We start from the raw sequence: 16,926 nt of genomic DNA on the forward strand, positions 1-16,926 counted from the left end.
TTTTTGTCGGTTATGATACTGTGAACATTATTTGCATGTTTTTGTACAGACATTTTCTGTTCCTTTAGGCATCTACACCTAGGAGTACTTTGCTGAGTTATATAATTGTATGTTTAACTTATTGAGAAGCTACCAAAATTTCCCATTTTACCCACCAGCAGTATATGAGAATTTCGATTTTTTTTTTCATCCTTGCCAATAGCTCTCGTGGTCTTATTTATAATGACCATCATAATGGGTGTGAGCATCTCAGAGGATTTTTGTTGTTTACTTTATTTTCAGGTACCAATAAATTTTAGAATATTTTAAGTGATACAAGAAATGGTCTCCAACTATGGGGGAACTACAGTGCAAACCAGTAACAAAACTGGAAACTGTGTAACAGATACTCTTTTCAACCTGTATTAGAATACACATAATATAAAATTTACTATTTTAACTATTTTTAATATTCAGTTCAGCAACCCATTGTGCTACCATCCCCACCATCCATCCACAGAACTCTTAACAAAACTGAAATTCTACCCACAGCTAACTCCTCATTTTCTCCTCTATCCAGCCCCTGGCAGTCATGATCCTGACTTCCATCTTTATAAATTTGGCCACTTTAGGCCACTCACAAATGGAATCATACTGCATTGTTAACACCTTGGGGAGTGCCTTACTTCCCTTAGCATAATGTCCTCAAGGGTATATCCACATTGAATCATGAATCAGAATTTCCTACTTTTTATAATAATGTGTAATATGTTATACTTGTACGCTCTCAGGGTAGTTTTGATTTGCCTTCTCCTAGTGATTAATGGTGTTGAATATCTATCTTTTCAACGTCTTTTTTTTTTTTTTTTGCCAGTCCTGGGTCTTGAACTCAGGGGCTGGGCACTGTCCCTGAGCTCCTTTTGCTCAAGACTATCACTCAAGCCACAGCTTGTTCTGTTTATGTGGTTCGGAGGAATTGAACCCAGGGCTCCATGCATGCTAGGCAACCAGTCTACCGCTAAGCCACATTCCCAGCCCCTTCAACATCGTTTTACAGGTAAAAGAAGATACTGTATATTAGTGAAATGAGCTCCCTTCCCAGCTTAGTACGCTCCTTCCCTTCTCCACAGCTTAGCATGCTCCTTCCTAGGCAACACTAGGCCCACTTAGTAAAGGCAGTAAATAATCAGCCTCCAACCCCCCCTTTACCTTGGGATGGCACTTCTCTGGGGCAGCTACCACCATATAAGGCAACAAGAGCCCCTTAGAGTGACCTTCAGCTCTGGGCTGCTGCAGGACCCTTATCTACTATTTGGATAGCAGTTATAAATCCTAGTCCACCATGATGAAGCCCTTGGCCCACATGTCCATACCGGGGTCTCCACCTCCTAGCGCCTGCTAGCTCCTCCTAAGCTTCCTAGATTATATAGGTCACCTCAGACAAAAGCCCGTGCTTCTCACTTGTCTCTTGTGAAGAGTCTTGCCAGCCCCTTTCCCGGCAATATACCTTTCTTTGTTCTCTGTACTTGGATGTCTGTGGTTTTCTGGTAAAGGTCTAATAATCTTTACTGTAATCCTTTCTTCTGTTTTTATTTCTCATTGAGTTATAAGACTTTTTATACTGTAGAGAGTAGTCTCTTTTTATATGATTTGCATACATTTTTCTCATTCTGTGAATTTGTTTTTATTTTCATTGATCATATCCTTGACGAAATCTAATTTAGCTCTTCTTTTTTCTTGTCCTTTCAGTTTTACCACTGAGCCACACTCCCAGACCTCTTTCGGTTTTATATCTAAGAAACCTTTGCTTTGCCCAAGGTCATGAAGTTTCATTTAATATTGTCTTCTAAGACTTTCATTGTGTAAGCTCTTAAGTTTAGGATTTTGATCTAAATTGAATTATCTGTGTATGTGTACATGTCTGTGTGTGCATGAGTGTGTGCGTATATTGGTTCTGGGGCTTGAATTCAGGGACTCTTGTTCTTTTTTGCTCAAAGCTGACTTTACCTACCACTTGAGCCATACCTCCATTTCTGGCTTTTTAACTAGTTAATTGGAGATTAGAGTCTCCTGGATGTGTGTGCTTCAGCGGGCTTCAAGCCTATATTTTCAGATCTCAGCCTCCTAAGTAGTTTGGATTATAAACATAAGCCTCTGATGCCTGGCAAGAATTTTTCTTTAAACTTTTGTAGAATTCACCTGTGAAGCTATTTGGTCTGAGGCTTTTTATGAAGTTTTTTTTTTTTTTCCCCAGGTACTGGGGATTAAATATAGGGCATCTGACCTGCTAGACAAATAGTTTACTGCTAGCTACCCTTTCAGACTTTTTTGCACTATTATTATTTTGTGCTGGGCCTGGGGCTTGAAGTCAGGATATGGGCACTGTCTGTGACCTTTTTTGCTCAAGGTGACTGCTCTACTGTTTAAGCCACACCTCTCCTTCTGGCATTTTTGGTGGTTAATTAGAGATGAGTCTCATGGATGCTGATGGCTCATGTCTGTAATCCTAGCTACTCAGGAAGCTGAGATCTGAGGATCCTGGTTCAAAGCCAGCCCAGGCAGAAAAGTCTTTATCTCCAATTAACCAATCAAAAACTGATAGTGGACTTGTAGCTCAAAGTGGTAGAGCATGAGCCATGAGTGAAGGAGTTCAAAGACAGTGCCCAGGCCCTCAGTTCAAGCCTCATGACCAACAGCAAAAAAGGTTTCATGGACTTTTCCTGCTGCATCTGGTATTCAGGTATGTGCCTGAACAGTTACTCATCCCTTTTAGGCCTCCCCTTGTAGTCTAGAATAACAAGCACATGCCACCATGCCCAATTTATTTCTGTTGAGATGGAGTCTTGAAGACCTTTCTGTCTTGGTCTTGATCTTCCCAATCACATGCTAACAAGTAGGAATAGAGGCATAGAACCAGTAGCATCTAGTTCTGGGAAGTTTTTTGACTTGTAATTCAGACTCTTAGGGTATCTGTTTTGTTTTATTTAGTTTGTCTTTGTGGCAATCTGTCTTCATGTAAGTTATCTAATTTTTAGGTATATAATTGTTCGTTGTATTCTTTCATAATACTTTCTACTTTTGTAAGGATAATGGTAATAGTCTTTCATTTCTTATTTATTATTCTAGTCATCTTTTTTCTATATCAGTTTAGCTAAAAGTTATCAATTTTGCTGATGATTTCAAAGTACTATCTTTTAGTTTCATTGATTTTTTTTCTCCTTTTTAAAAAAATTCTTGGAAGTGGCTCTGTAGCTCAAGTGGTAGAGCGCTAGCCTTGAGCTGAAGAGCTGAGGAACAGTGCCCAGGCCCAGAGTTCAAGCCCCACGACCTACAAAAAAAAAAAAAAAAATTCTGGTGCTGGGAATGCCTAGCACACATGAAGCCCTGGGTTTGATTCCACAGTACTGCATAAACAGAAAAAGCCAGAAGTGGCGCTGTGGCTCCAGTGGTAGAGTGCTAGTCTTGAGCAAAAAGCACTCAGAGACAGTGCCTAGGCCCTGACTTTAAGCCCCAGGACTGGCCCCCCCCCCCCAAAAAAAAAAAAAAAATCTTCTGCTTTGCTCTGCTTTGTATTATTGCCTTCTTTTTGCTTGTTTTAGCTTAGCTTGCTCTTTTTTTTTTTTTTTGATTGGTCATGGGCTTGAAATTGGGGCCTGGGCACTGACCCTGAGCTCTTTTTTGCTCAAGGCTTGTCCTCTACTACTTTAACAGTGCCACTTTTTTTTTTTTTTTTTCTGATAGTTAATTGGAGATAAGAGTCTCATGGCACATTAAAAAAAACTTATTAAAAAAAAAAAAAGAGTCTCACAGACTTTCCTGCTGGCTTTCAACTGGATCCTCAGATCTCTGCTTCCTGTGTAGCTAGAATTACAAGTATAAGCCACCAGCACTCACCTTGCTATTCTTGTATGTTACTGATTTAAGGAGACTTAGGTTTTGGATTGAATATGAGAGTTGTTAGTGATTATTATATTCCTGAAAATGTAAAAGGGCCAGACATGAAAAGAGGGCCAGACATGCTTGTCACCTCAGCACTTGGAAGGCAGAGGAGGATTGAGAGTTCGAGGCCAGTTTAGTCAACATAATAAAACACTCTCAAAAAAAAATATATATATATACACACTATCAGAAAAAAAAATGCCAGATGACTGTTAAGAATGCATATGGGCCGAGTGCCGGTGGCTCACACCTGTAATCCTAGCTACTCAGGAGGCTGAGATCTGAGAATAGCAGTTCAAAGCCAGCCCAAGCAGGAAGGTCCATGAGACTTTTATCTCCAGTAAAGTGCTCAGAAAACTGGAAGTGGCGCTGTGGCTCAAATGGTGGAGCCCTAGCCTTGAGTTGAAGAGCTTAGGGACAGTGCCCAGGCCCAGAGTTCAAGCTCCACAACCGACTTAAAAAAAATGCATATGGGTATTAGGAAGAATTAGCTTTTTTCAATAAAAAAAAACCGTTTACTTATTTAGATAGATATTCAAACCTGAACGTAAATTAGTAATATTTTGCTATTATTTTAAAAATTAGAATTGAGGGCACAAATGAAACCTGTTGGAAATTCTCATTCGCAACACCAGTCCAATTTTGGAATTTTTTGTTCATTCTCAAGAGTTCAAATAAATCATATTGCAAGTTATTTGGCTGTTAGATTCTCTTTCTCAAAACTACACAATCATGCTGATAGTTATTTACCATATATGGCAAATAACAACTAGAGAAAGCCAACTCCCCTCTGTTAATATGAAGCAGAAGAATGCAGTTGTTACACACAGTCAGTTGGATATGGTGTCTTCCTCAAAACCCATTCTCAGCATTCTTCTTTTATGTTTTTGTCTCTGGCAGTTAGTAATGCATGCTATATGTATCTCCTGGTTTCCTTCATTCCCTAATTTCTCTCTCCCTTAAACTTTATTTGGTTGTAAATTATCGTTTGTTCACTATCCCAACATGTCTTTCCATTGAACATAACTGATTTGATGGATACTTTAGTACTGCATCAAACATTTTTCTGTGCATAACGTTTTCTTTGGCTAACTCCAGCATTTTCCCGTGTTTACTAGGTCACTATTCTAGCATTTGGACAGGCAATCATGCTAACTCTTATTTTCTTATGCAATCCAACCCCCTTTAATATAGATTATTCTACGAATTAATGACTTACACTATTCTAATTATAAATAAAATTTTCTCTAAAATAGCATTACTTTTGCTAAATGTTTAATTTTGCCTAAGCTTAACAACTAAAGAGCACTGAAGAACCAATGGCTAAAACACTAGCCACTACTATTAGTTGGTCTTTATAAACTCATTCAGTTTTAAAGATACTGTGAGCCCGGCACCAGTGGCTCACGCCTGTAATCCTAGCTACTCAGAAGACTGAGAGATCTGAGGATCACGGTTCAAAGCCAGCCCAGGCAGGAAAGTCTGTGAGACTCTTATCTCCAGTAAACCACTAGAAAACCAGAAGTGGTGCTGTGGCTCAAGTGGTAGAGCACTCGCCTTGAGCTGAAGAGCTGAGGAACAGCACCCAAGCCCAGAGTTCAAGCCCCATGGCCAACACCCTCCCCCCCCCCCCCAAAAAAAAGATATTGTGATTATTTAAACAGAAGAAAAGAATGTCTTGTGAAAACTTGGTGGTTATGAATGCTCAGCATTCAGAGGCTGCTCACAGCTGCATTCTTTCTCCAGGAGGATGACAGAAAGTGTCTTTAATGTAACATAAACATGTTGGGTTAGACAGTTTCTCTATACTAGAAACAGTGGGTGAGTTGCCCAGGGAATTATGAAATACTCTTTTAATGATTTTTTTTTTTGGGTCCGGTTGTGGGGCCTGAACTCTAGACCTGGGCGCTGTCCCTTAGCTCTTCAGCTCAAGGCTAGCGCTCTACCACTTGAGCCACAGCGCCACTTCCGACTTTTTTCTTTTTGCTTATGTGGTGCTGAGGAATCAAACCCAGGGCCTCAGGCATGCAAGGCAAGCTCTCTACCACTGAGCCATCTTCCTAGCCCCTCTTTTAATGATTTTTAAAGATATAATGGACACCATTTCATCTGGATTTGTTTACATGTGATTCTGGTTTAAGACAAAGAATCAGATAACTTCACAATTTTTCCATTTAAACAAACCCAGTAGGCCTTTGATTAAGAGAAAGGAAAAATGGGCAAGGTACAGCCCTGTATCCTAAGAACAGTCAGCCTTAGGGAATTATTTTGAAAATATCTGTTTTGGACTTAAGTCTAAAGACTTAACCACATTTACCACATAGTGAAAAATTCTAAAAATTTCAAGTGCCTAGGTTTTATAGAATTGAAGAAGGAAATGGAATCGAGTGGGTAACACTTGATGTTGAAATCAGCAGTGAGATCCTCTTGCTGTCTTTCTATTTTGATTTTTCTGGACAATGTCAAATTAGTTTTAGCTTGTTGTGTGGCCAAGATTCTGGCAACAGATTATAGTCTTGCTGTGTTTTGTTCCATCTCACTGGATCTCTTTCTCTCTTCTCTCTCTCCCTCTCTCTTCCCTTAGGCTGAAGGTAAAAAGCTAGGATTGGTAGGCTGGGTACAAAACACTGACCGCGGCACAGTGCAAGGACAACTGCAAGGGCCCATCTCCAAGGTGCGCCATATGCAGGAATGGCTTAAGACAAGAGGAAGCCCCAAATCGCATATTGACAGTGCAAACTTCAACAATGAGAAAGTCATCTTAAGGTTGGATTACTCGGATTTCCAAATTGTGAAATAATGGCCTGCATTTTAATTTTCTAAGATAAACTTAGAAGGCTGGACAGAACTATCCTGTGTTCAATATTTTTCAGTAAGTTATTTTAGTGTAAGATATTTTGCTGTTTAATATGTTATACATATGATAGAAGGATTGCAACTGTACAGTTCTCAATAAAATCACCTAAGACTCTTTTCTTTTACAGCAATTTATTATTATTTTTTTTAATTTAATTTTATTTGTGAACATACTGTACAGAGGAGTTACAGTTACATGGGCAGGATAATGTGTACATTTCTTACCAACCATTGCAGCCTCCTCCTTTGTTTACCCTTCACATCCCTTCCCAGCCTCCCCCCTCCCCCCTTATTTTATAAATTTATAAATCTTCAATGAAGTTTCTTTTAGAGGAAATAATTATTTATTTGTGGGAAGAAATTTGTGGGAAGAAGACGTTGAGGTCAATTTAAAGAAAAGCAGTAACTTTGAATCTTTCTTTAAATGGTTTCTTCAGAAAATTACATGATTAAAAATGAACAAATACCAGTTTAATCTATATGCTATTCAAATGATGTTTTAGAGTGATTACTTTTAGTATTCCAGAACATCTACCAACATTCCTGTTCTCTGAGTAAGAAATTCACAGGAAGTGATGCTATGGGCTAAATGGGTACGTTCCCACCCCTTACTTTATATTCTAAACTCCTGAGCCCTCAAACCTCTGAAAGTGACTGTTAGGAGATAGTGCCCGTAAAGAGATAATCAAGTTAAAAGGAGGTTGTTAGTGTAACCATTCCTTGAGTCCAAGTCCAAAACAGACATAAGTTAATCCTTAACTTCCTGGCCAACACACCAAATACATTACCAGAAAGTTTAGAGTAGTTAAACAACTTCAGTACTTGTGTCTGGCAAAAGAAAATTGAGTCAAGACATGAACATAAGGATTACAGAAAAGTTTATTAGAAAAGAGATATGGCAGAGAGAGCGCACATGCGGCATATGCCACGTGCGAGACCATGAGAACACATGCGCAGGTAAGATGGCAGTTCAACCTGTCTCTGTCATTTTGTACTGTCTTCCTCATTACAGATCTTCACTTTGTGTTAAATAGTGAAGATTGAGTGGCTTTCTGATTGATGAGTCTCCTTTCTGTTATATGTAAGATTGTGGTGTCAAAGATTTATAGCCCTATCCTTATTTATTTCCTCATTCTTTTTATTTATTTATTTTTTACAGTACTGAGGCTTGAACTCAGGGCCTGGGCACTGTCTCTGAGCTTCTTTTGCTCAAGGCTAGCACTCTATAACTTGACCACAGGGCCACTTCAGGCCTTTTCCATTTATGTGGCACTGAGGAATCAAATCCAGGGCTTCATGTATGCTAAGCAAGCACTCTACCACTAAGCCACATTCCCAGCCCTTCCTCATTCTTTCCCCCAGTTTATTTCAGTTGTCAGGCCTGTTTTAGTTTATAAGCTTACCTTTCCATCTCTAAGTTCTATAGGCCACAATTCCCTGATTGGCTGCTTTTGTATTAACTCATCATTGGTATGGGCCCTAATCCAATCCTACTGGTATCCTTATACAAAGAAGAAATATAGCAACAGATAATGTGAGCACACAGACAAAAGACCACATGAAGATGGTCATGTTCATGCCAAGGAGAGGCCTCAGGAAAAATCCCTGCCAACATTTTAATCTCAGACTTCTTGTCTCCAGAACTGAAAGCAAACTGCTGTTTAAGCCACCCAGTCTGTGGAATTTTGTCATGGAGCCCCAACAAACTAAGCAATAATGAAAATTTTGCCTCATCAGCCCCAGAAGTCTGCTTTGATTAGTGATTCAACAAGTATATATTAAATACTTACACGGTTCCAAGTATATATTAAATACTTACAAGGTTTCAAGTTTTGTCATAAGTTCCATTTTTAAAGCAAAGTTTCAGTGAGATTAAGACAAAGTAAAAACCAAGTATTGATGAACAATAATTCCCAAAACATTCTCATGATGTTCTTAGAGTTCTGCTCTTCTTTAGTTAAGAAATGGCTGTGCTGGCATTGGGAAGATACCAAAAAAAAGTCAATAAAGAGAGTCCTGGTGTCCTCATTTGTAAATTAAGACAGTTGAGCTAGTACTCAATGTTTTCTAGCTCTGGAAAACATTAATTCTAAATGGAAAACTTTGGGTTTATTCACTGAGTGCCTACCATAGGTCAGGCATTGTTCTTAGCCGCCATGATAAAGCAGTAAAACAGGCAAAATTCCTACCTTCATAAAACTTATATTTCAGTGAAGGAAAACAATAAATGAAATATATATTGAAATAAATATTAGTATGTGCAAAAGAGGGAAAAGTGAGAAAAGGAAAGGAAAAGCAAGTAAAAACAACTAGATCCCACAAAATTAAGAAAAGTGAGGGAAGGGCTGGATTGGGAGGGATGGATGAGAATGTTGAAAGGGGTATTCATAAACTGCTTTATTGAACAGGCAACTCCTTTGTGCTACCACTTAAAGATAATAAGTGGGGGTTTTTTGTTTGTTTTGTTATGCCGGTCTTGGAGCTTGAACTCAGGGCCTGGGCACTGTCCCTGAACCTCTCTGTGCTTAAATCTAGTGCTCTACCACTTGATCCACAATGCCACTTCTGGCTTTTTCTGTTTATGTGGTACTGAAGAATCAAATCCAGGGCATTATGGATGCTAGGCAAGTACTTTACCACTAAGCCACATTCCCAGCCCATAAGTTAAAAATTTTAACATAAGCTGGGCTCCGCTCTGGTGGCTCACGCCTGTAATCCAAACTCAAGAGGCTGAGATCTGAGGATCACGGTTCAAAGCCAGCCCAGGCAGAAAAGTCCATGAGACTTTCTTTGTCTTTAATAAGCCACTAGAAAACCGGAAGTGGTGCTGTGGCTCAAGCGGTAGTGCACTTGCCTTGAGCTGAAGAGCTCAGGGACAGTGGCCGGGCCCAGAGTTCAAGCCCCACAACCAACAAAAAAATAAAAATAAAAATAAACGTGTATATATACACAATGAAATTTTACTCATTAGAAAGAATGGTACTGCATCACTTGCAAAGAAATGAAGGGATCTGGAAAAAAAATAAGTGAAGTCAAGATCAGAGAGACCAGGGATGCACATTTTCTGTCATGTGGAAGCTAGAATTAATCTTTAAATACCTAAGTAAACACTTTGGGATGGCATGCAAGTATACACCAATCTATTAACAGTAAAGTATGGTAGTTTCAGGAAAGAACTCAAACGGTATAATTCCTACCTAGTAAGGCTAACTTACTGTCAAACACGAGGAAATGGGTACTTAAAAGGTGGAGGTAAAATCAAGAGGGAGTAGACAAATGAGAAAGGTAGAAGATAAGAATGCACTAAAAATTCAATACATATCCTAAAAAAATTGAGGGAAGGGATGGAGTTGGAAAGTATGGGGGAGAATGTTCAAAGAGGTGACGTTGATCAAGACCCATTGTATTCATAAACTACTTTGGTGAATGGCAACTTCTTCGTACAGTTAAAGATAATGTTAAAAAATATTAAAACAACAACAACTAGAAAGAAGCCCTTCAAACCATTCCAAAAGATCAGGGCTGGAGATCTTGGGTACCAGCAGGAAAGGACGCTTAGAAAGTAGACTTCCGGCTGGCAACACCTGGTGCGCGTGCGCACTGGGACGTCGCGCAGGAAGCGTGCCGGTGGAGAGTCCCCTTCCGAAGCGCATGCTCGCGGGCGCGCACGAGCTTCTCGAGCCCTGGCGCGCGCCTGGCGTCCGCAGCGGTTGGCGGTCAAGTCGGGTGGAGGAGATTCGAGGTGACTTGGGGGAAAGCACGCGACGCAAGGATGATTCCGGGGACTCGGCTAACACCAGGAAGGCCCTGGTGACCGCAGCAACCTGCTTTTTGGTGCCACACGCTCCAGGGGCCCCGAGAGACCCCCCCCCTCGCGGCCGAGACGGCGTGTTCCCGGGTGGAGAGGAGGGGCGGCGAGGCGGGGCCTAGGTCCGGGGCGGGTTCGCCGGGTGGAGAGGCGGGGCGGGGGCGGGGCCTGGGGGAGGGGCGGGGGCGGGGCTGCTGGGAGGTCCGGCCTACTGGGCCCGCGCCGTGGCTGGGAGGAACTCTAGAGTTCGAATCCTATTAGCAATCACTCACCATTGCTGCGGGCTGCCAAATTCAGTCTTAGCACCTGAAGTTACACAGTTCTGATTTTCCCAGGCTTGAAAAACCAGCCCTGCCACCTGCGAGAGGTCTCGTTTTAGAAGAGATGGGCACCTTTCATGATCCTAGAATCTTACTTTGTCTGTGAGAAAAACTTAAAATCAGCTTCAGACAGCTTCATACCATCATCATTATTGCCAAGGTAGTATGTACTGGTATGTAAAGACGAAGTATTACTGTAAAAGAATATCAATAATAAGGACATTCTAAACATTATATCAAAGTAATACATAGACGAGATTTTAAAGATCAAATAGTAAAGTCATTCTTTCCCATTCCCAGCCCCTGTTCCCTGCGGCAACTATGTTTAACTAATAATAATAATTGTAGTTGGTTTTTTTCCATTTTGTTGCTGGTCCTGGGGCTTGAACTGAGGGCCTTGCTTTCTCATCTGGCTTTTTACTTCACAGCTGGTACTTTTAACACTTGAGTCATGCCTCCAGTCCAGAATTTTTCTGGTTATTTATAGATAGCTTAGGTTGGCTTGAAACTCCCAACTTTGGGCTGGGAATGTGGCTTAGTGGTAGAGTGCTTGACTAGCATGCATGAAGCCCTGGGTTCTATTCCTCAGTACCACACAAACAGAAAAAGCGGAAGTGGCCCTGTGGCTCAAGTGGTAGAGTGCTAGCCTTGGGCAAAAGAAACTCAGGAAACTGTCCCTGAGTTCAAGCCCCAGGACTGACAAAAACAAACAAACAAACAAAAAAATCCTCCCATTGCTCTATTCAGCCTCCTGAATAGCTAGGATTACAAGCCTTGGCCAGGAGAGCCCTGCTATATTAATTTTTCCTATTGCTTCTCCTTCCTACCAACAATGTCTTAACAGTTCATCATACATTTTTCTAAAAGTCATTGTTATTGTATAATGTATAAATGTTATGAAACTAGCTTGGACTTTTTTCATGAATAATTTCTAACGAATGTTTCTTAGCTGAATTTAATTTAGGCATCTGGTTTTGGTGAAGTGGTTAGGATTTCGAGTACAGTCTTTATGGGTCAACATCAAGTATAATTATGACTGTTTTAGGGCATGTGGTACTTAGAAAGGAGCAATGAAAATTAAGAAATTACAAATGCTCCTTTGGATGTTAAATTCATTGCACCTGGCATGAGTTTTGTGATCTGCCTAGAAATCAGAGGTTAATTTTGTTTTATTTCATAATTTAGCTTAATATAGATTTCATTTACTTCAAATTATATTTTTCTATAACATTTGGATGAAAATAGGTAATGCCATGTAACTGGAGCTTTGATAGTGTGTGTGTATGTGTGTGTGTTTCTTCCCCTAGGCAATTATTTCAAATCAGAGAAGGAAATCAGTGCCTGGCATTCTCACCACCTTTCTACCTGCCATGATCAAGTGCTTATCAGCTGAAGTGCAAGCCAAATTGCGGTCTGGTTTGGCCATAAGTTCCTTAGGCCAATGTGTTGAGGAACTTGTCCTCAATAGTATTGATGCTGAAGCAAAATGTGTGGCCATCAGAGTGAATATGGAAACCTTCCAAGTTCAGGTGATAGACAATGGATTTGGAATGGGGGATGATGATGTAGACAAGGTGGGAAATCGTTATTTCACAAGTAAATGCAGCTCGATACAGGACTTAGAGAACCCAAGGTTTTATGGTTTCCGAGGGGAGGCCTTGGCAAGTATAGCTAACATGGCCAGTGCTATGGAAATTTCATCCAAGAAAAACAGGACAATGAAAACTTTTGTGAAACTGTTTCAGAATGGAAAAGCCCTGAAAGTTTGTGAGGCAGATTTGACTAGACCAAGCACAGGAACAACAGTAACAGTATATAATCTGTTTTACCAACTACCTGTGAGGAGGAAATGCATGGATCCTAGACTGGAGTTTGAGACTGTTAGACAAAGGATAGAAGCTCTTTCACTGATGCACCCTTCCATTTCTTTCTCTTTGAGGAATGATGTTTCTGGTTCCATGGTTCTTCAACTCCCTAAAACCAAAAACATATGTTCCCGATTTTGTCAAATTTATGGATTGAGCAAGTCCCAAAAGCTAAAAGAAATACAATTTAAATATAAGGAATTTGAGCTTAGTGGCTATATCAGCTGTGAAGCACACTACAATAAGAATATGCAGTTTTTGTTTGTGAACAGAAGACTAGTTTTGAAGACAAAGTTGCATAAACTCATTGACTTTTTATTACGAAAAGAAAGTATTATATGCAAGCCAAAGAATGGCCCTGCTAATAGGCAAATGAGTTTAAGTCCTGGGCATCGGTCTGCTCCAGAACTCTATGGGATATATGTGATCAATGTGCAGTGCCAATTCTGTGAGTATGATGTGTGCATGGAGCCAGCAAAAACTCTAATTGAGTTTCAGAACTGGGATACTCCCTTGACTTGTATTCAGGAAGGAGTAATAATGTTTTTAAAGCAAGAAAAATTATTTGTGGAATTATCAGGTGAAGATATTAAGGAATTTAGCGAAGATAATGATTTTAGTTTATTTGGTGCTACTCTCCAGAAGCACATGTCCTCTCATGAGAAGAGTGAACAAGGCAGTTTCCAGGAAGCATGTAATAATATTTTGGATTCCTATGAAGTGTTTAATTTACAATCAAAAGCTGTGAAAAGGAAATTTACTGTAGAAAACATAACCACAGAGAATTCTACAGAATCAGAAGCTACCAGAAAAAAGAGAAATGACTCATTTTCCTATAATTTTGAATCAGATGGCCCATGCCATAGCAAAATGACAGAGTCATCTTTATACAACAAAGACAGCTCTCACTTAGAATCAAGGATATTGGAACAAGAAACAGTTGAAGCACCAGAATCTAGAGAAAATGAGAAACATCAAAAACCTTACTTGGAACATAATACTTTAGAAAACCCATGTGGAAGCAGTCCACAAACATTTTCAGTCCCTTTTCAGACCCATCGTTCTGAGGAGATTCGGGCAGATGGAGAAATACAGAAAGTATGTACTACTGTTAATGGCACAGCTGCCAACATCTTGAATAATAGAATTCAAAATCAGCTAGAGAAATTTGAAGATGCTACTGAAACAGACTGCCAATCTCTGCCTTTTGGGTCAACATTATTTAGAGTACATAATGCTGAGAGAGAGAAAGAGAGAAAAAGAGAGCCTCATAGTTATGGAAGAAAACAAGTTTTCACTTATGGACGAGTTAAGTTATGTTCCACTGGCTTTATAACTCATGTAGTACAGAATGAACAATGTAAATCAACTGAAGCAGAACATTCATTTAAAAATTATGATCAACCTGGCTCTCGTGCCCAAGAAACATTTGGAAACAGAACACATCATTCATTTGAGATTCCAGACTGCAAGGATGTAACCAGCACTTTCAGTAAAGAATCTGCTCAACTGCCCAACAAAAGTTTTTGCAGAACACATTCCAGCTATAGACTAGAGAACAAAGCAACAGCAGCTAATAAAAATTTTTCTCTTTTTCAGAAAAGTGGTGAAAAATTACACCCAGATTGCTTATTACCTGGTACATCCTCCTCTTTTGAGTGGTATAGACATGTTGCAGGCATTAGTAAGAAAACTGATAAGTTGACTGGTTCTACCAGACCCATAGGCCATAAGAAACTAAGTTTGAGTTCACAACTAGGATCTTTGGAGAAATTTAAAAGGGAATATGGGAAGATAAAAATTCCTTTGGATATAGAAGTAGAGGAAAATGGTGAAGTCAGGACCTGTCTCAGTCTTCAAGATGAACCTAATAGTTCATTGAAAGACAGGAACCACATAGACCAAGCTAGTGTTTGTAAAATTACTACTCTAAAGCATAGTGATTCAAATGATGACTGTCAACCAGTAAGTCACATCCTGTGCTCAGAGAAGTTTCCACTTTCTAAAGAAGATTTCTTGGAACAACAGATGCCTTGTTTGGGAGAAAGTCCTATAACTATAACAGAGTTCTCTCACTGCAACAGAAAGCTTTTGGATGCTGAGAAGTCACCTCAATCACTAGCCTCTAAATTATCCAGACTGAAGGATTCTGAAAAAGAGACTCAAACAATGGAGGAGATGAATTATTTAAATGAATTTTCAATTTCAGATTCCAGTAGGAAAAGCAGTGACTTGCACAGTGGGCTAACCCTTGATTTTTATGAGCTATTTAAAAATGAGCATGAGAAAACAGAAAGCAGTATCCTCCCAGTGTTAGAACCTGTCACACAAGATCATTCCTTTAATAATGATGGTGAAACACATTCTAACAGTGATATAGCAGAGAACACTGTGACACCAGCAGCTCTGTTGGCATTACCCTGTAACAGTTATAAAATTGCCAGAGAAGATGTTGATGTTCTTATCAGAGCTTCGGAGCAACACACAGGAAGTCTTGAGTCTCCCAGTCTAATGGTAACAAGTCAAGTAGAAGATGCCAAAAAAACCCAAAATGAAATATCTTCCCAGAGTGAGGAATCTAAGTCAGGATCTTATGGGGAAAATGAGTCAACCACTTCTTTGGATTGGCAGCAATATTTTGATGTAGCCCTGGGCAGAATGGTATACATCAACAAAATGACTGGCCTTAGCACATTTGTTGCTCCTACTGAGGACATTCAAACTGCTTGTACTCAAGACCTGACAACTGTGGCTGTAGATGTCCTATTTGGGAATGGTAAGTATGTGGTATGCACTGATCTGAAATGCTTTCGAAGATGGGAATGATGGCCAAGGAACAAGGTAATTATTGTTTAAAGAGATAATCTTAGCCGGGTGTTGGTGGCTCATGCCTATAATCCTAGGAGGCTAAGATCTGAGGATCACTGTTCAAAGCCAGCCTGGGCAGGAAAGTCTGTGAGACTCTATCTCCAATTAACCACCAGAAAACTGAAAGTTGCACTGTGGCTGAAGTGGTAGAGTGCTTGCTTATCTTGAGCTGAAGAGCTGAGGGACAGCACCCAGGCCCAGAGTTCAAGGCCCAGGACCAACAAAATAAAAGAAAAAAAATAGACATGATCCTAACAGACAAAACATTTGAGGCCAGGCACTAGTGGCTCATGCCTGTAATCCTAGCTACTCATGAGGCTGAGATCTGAGGATCGAGTTTCAAAGCCAGGCCAGGCAGGAATGTCTGTGAGACTCTTATCTCCAATTAAACCTGAATTAACCAGAAAACCCAAAGTGGCACTATGGTAGAGCACTTGCCTTGAGCTGAAGAGCTCAGGGACAGAGCCCAGACCCAGAGTTCAAGATCCACAATCGACAAAATACACACAAACAAAAACAACAACAGCAAAAAACATTTGAAGGATTTTTAAAACAAAGATTCTATAGAGCCGATGATATTTAAAAATAGTAATCCAAGCTGAGTGCCAGTGGCTCATACCTGTAATCCCAGCTACTCAAGCAGGTCTGAGGGTTGCAGTTTGAAGCCAGCCTAGGCAGGAAGATTTGTGAGATTCTTACCTCCAATTAACCAACAGAAGGCTGAAAGTGAAGTTGTGGCTCAAGTGATAGAGTACTAGCCTTGAGCAAAAAAGCTGAGGGGAAGCACCTAGGCCCTGAGTTCAAGCCCCAGGACTGCTTCCCCCCCCCTCCCCCCCGCCCAAGGGGAAAAAAAAAAATGAAAAACTGACACAGAATATAAGAGTACATGTATGTAATGATGAGATGATGTATGTATGTATAACACAGGTAAATGATCCATTTGACTGAAAATGGTACTGTTAATAACCAAGACCCACAGTTCCCCCTATCCAATTTTCTCTTCACTGTCAAACACACCGCTCCCCCAGAAATCTTTGAAGTTTATCTGGCATCAGATAACGGCTGAATGATTCTGAACCTATGATGATTTTTCAGTAAAATCTGTAGATCAGTACATTACTAGTTTATGAACTCATTTTTCTGCCAGAAAGTAAGACTTGATCATAACATTTTCAAATTTTTTCAAGTATATATTTCCATAACTATGTTTTTCAAGTATATATTACATGATAGTCCACTTGATCTGATTTTGGTGTATGAAGAGAATAATGTGACATTTAGATCATAGCAC

General features: G+C 40.0%; 2 protein-coding genes across 8 annotated transcripts in view; both read left to right on the forward strand.

Moving 5' to 3' along the window:
- Positions 1-6,901, forward strand: part of Acyp1 (acylphosphatase 1) — a 26,981-nt gene extending 20,080 nt beyond the window's left edge. For all 3 annotated transcript variants that reach the window (XM_042692535.1, XM_042692536.1, XM_042692533.1), the window contains one exon: positions 6,503-6,901. In XM_042692535.1, the coding sequence (XP_042548469.1) occupies positions 6,503-6,718 (216 nt within the window). In that variant the 3' untranslated portion in view covers positions 6,719-6,901. The remainder of the gene's footprint in view (positions 1-6,502) is intronic.
- A 709-nt stretch (positions 6,902-7,610) lies between these two features.
- Mlh3 (mutL homolog 3) overlaps positions 7,611-16,926 on the forward strand; it is a 42,559-nt gene continuing 33,243 nt past the window's right edge. For 2 of the 5 annotated variants that reach the window (XM_042692628.1, XM_042692631.1), the window contains exons 1-3: positions 10,447-10,516; positions 10,918-11,062; positions 12,210-15,543. In XM_042692628.1, the coding sequence (XP_042548562.1) occupies positions 12,273-15,543 (3,271 nt within the window). In that variant the 5' untranslated portion in view covers positions 10,447-10,516; positions 10,918-11,062; positions 12,210-12,272. Of the gene's footprint in view, positions 7,732-10,444; positions 10,517-10,917; positions 11,076-12,209; positions 15,544-16,926 lie in introns of those variants that run through there. The other 3 variants (XM_042692629.1, XM_042692632.1, XM_042692630.1) reach the window with 3 other exon arrangements.

Source organism: Dipodomys spectabilis, unplaced genomic scaffold (genome assembly GCF_019054845.1).
Source record: "Dipodomys spectabilis isolate Male_0828 unplaced genomic scaffold, ASM1905484v1 ptg000157l, whole genome shotgun sequence".
In the NCBI taxonomy this organism is placed as follows: Eukaryota; Metazoa; Chordata; class Mammalia; order Rodentia; family Heteromyidae; genus Dipodomys; species Dipodomys spectabilis.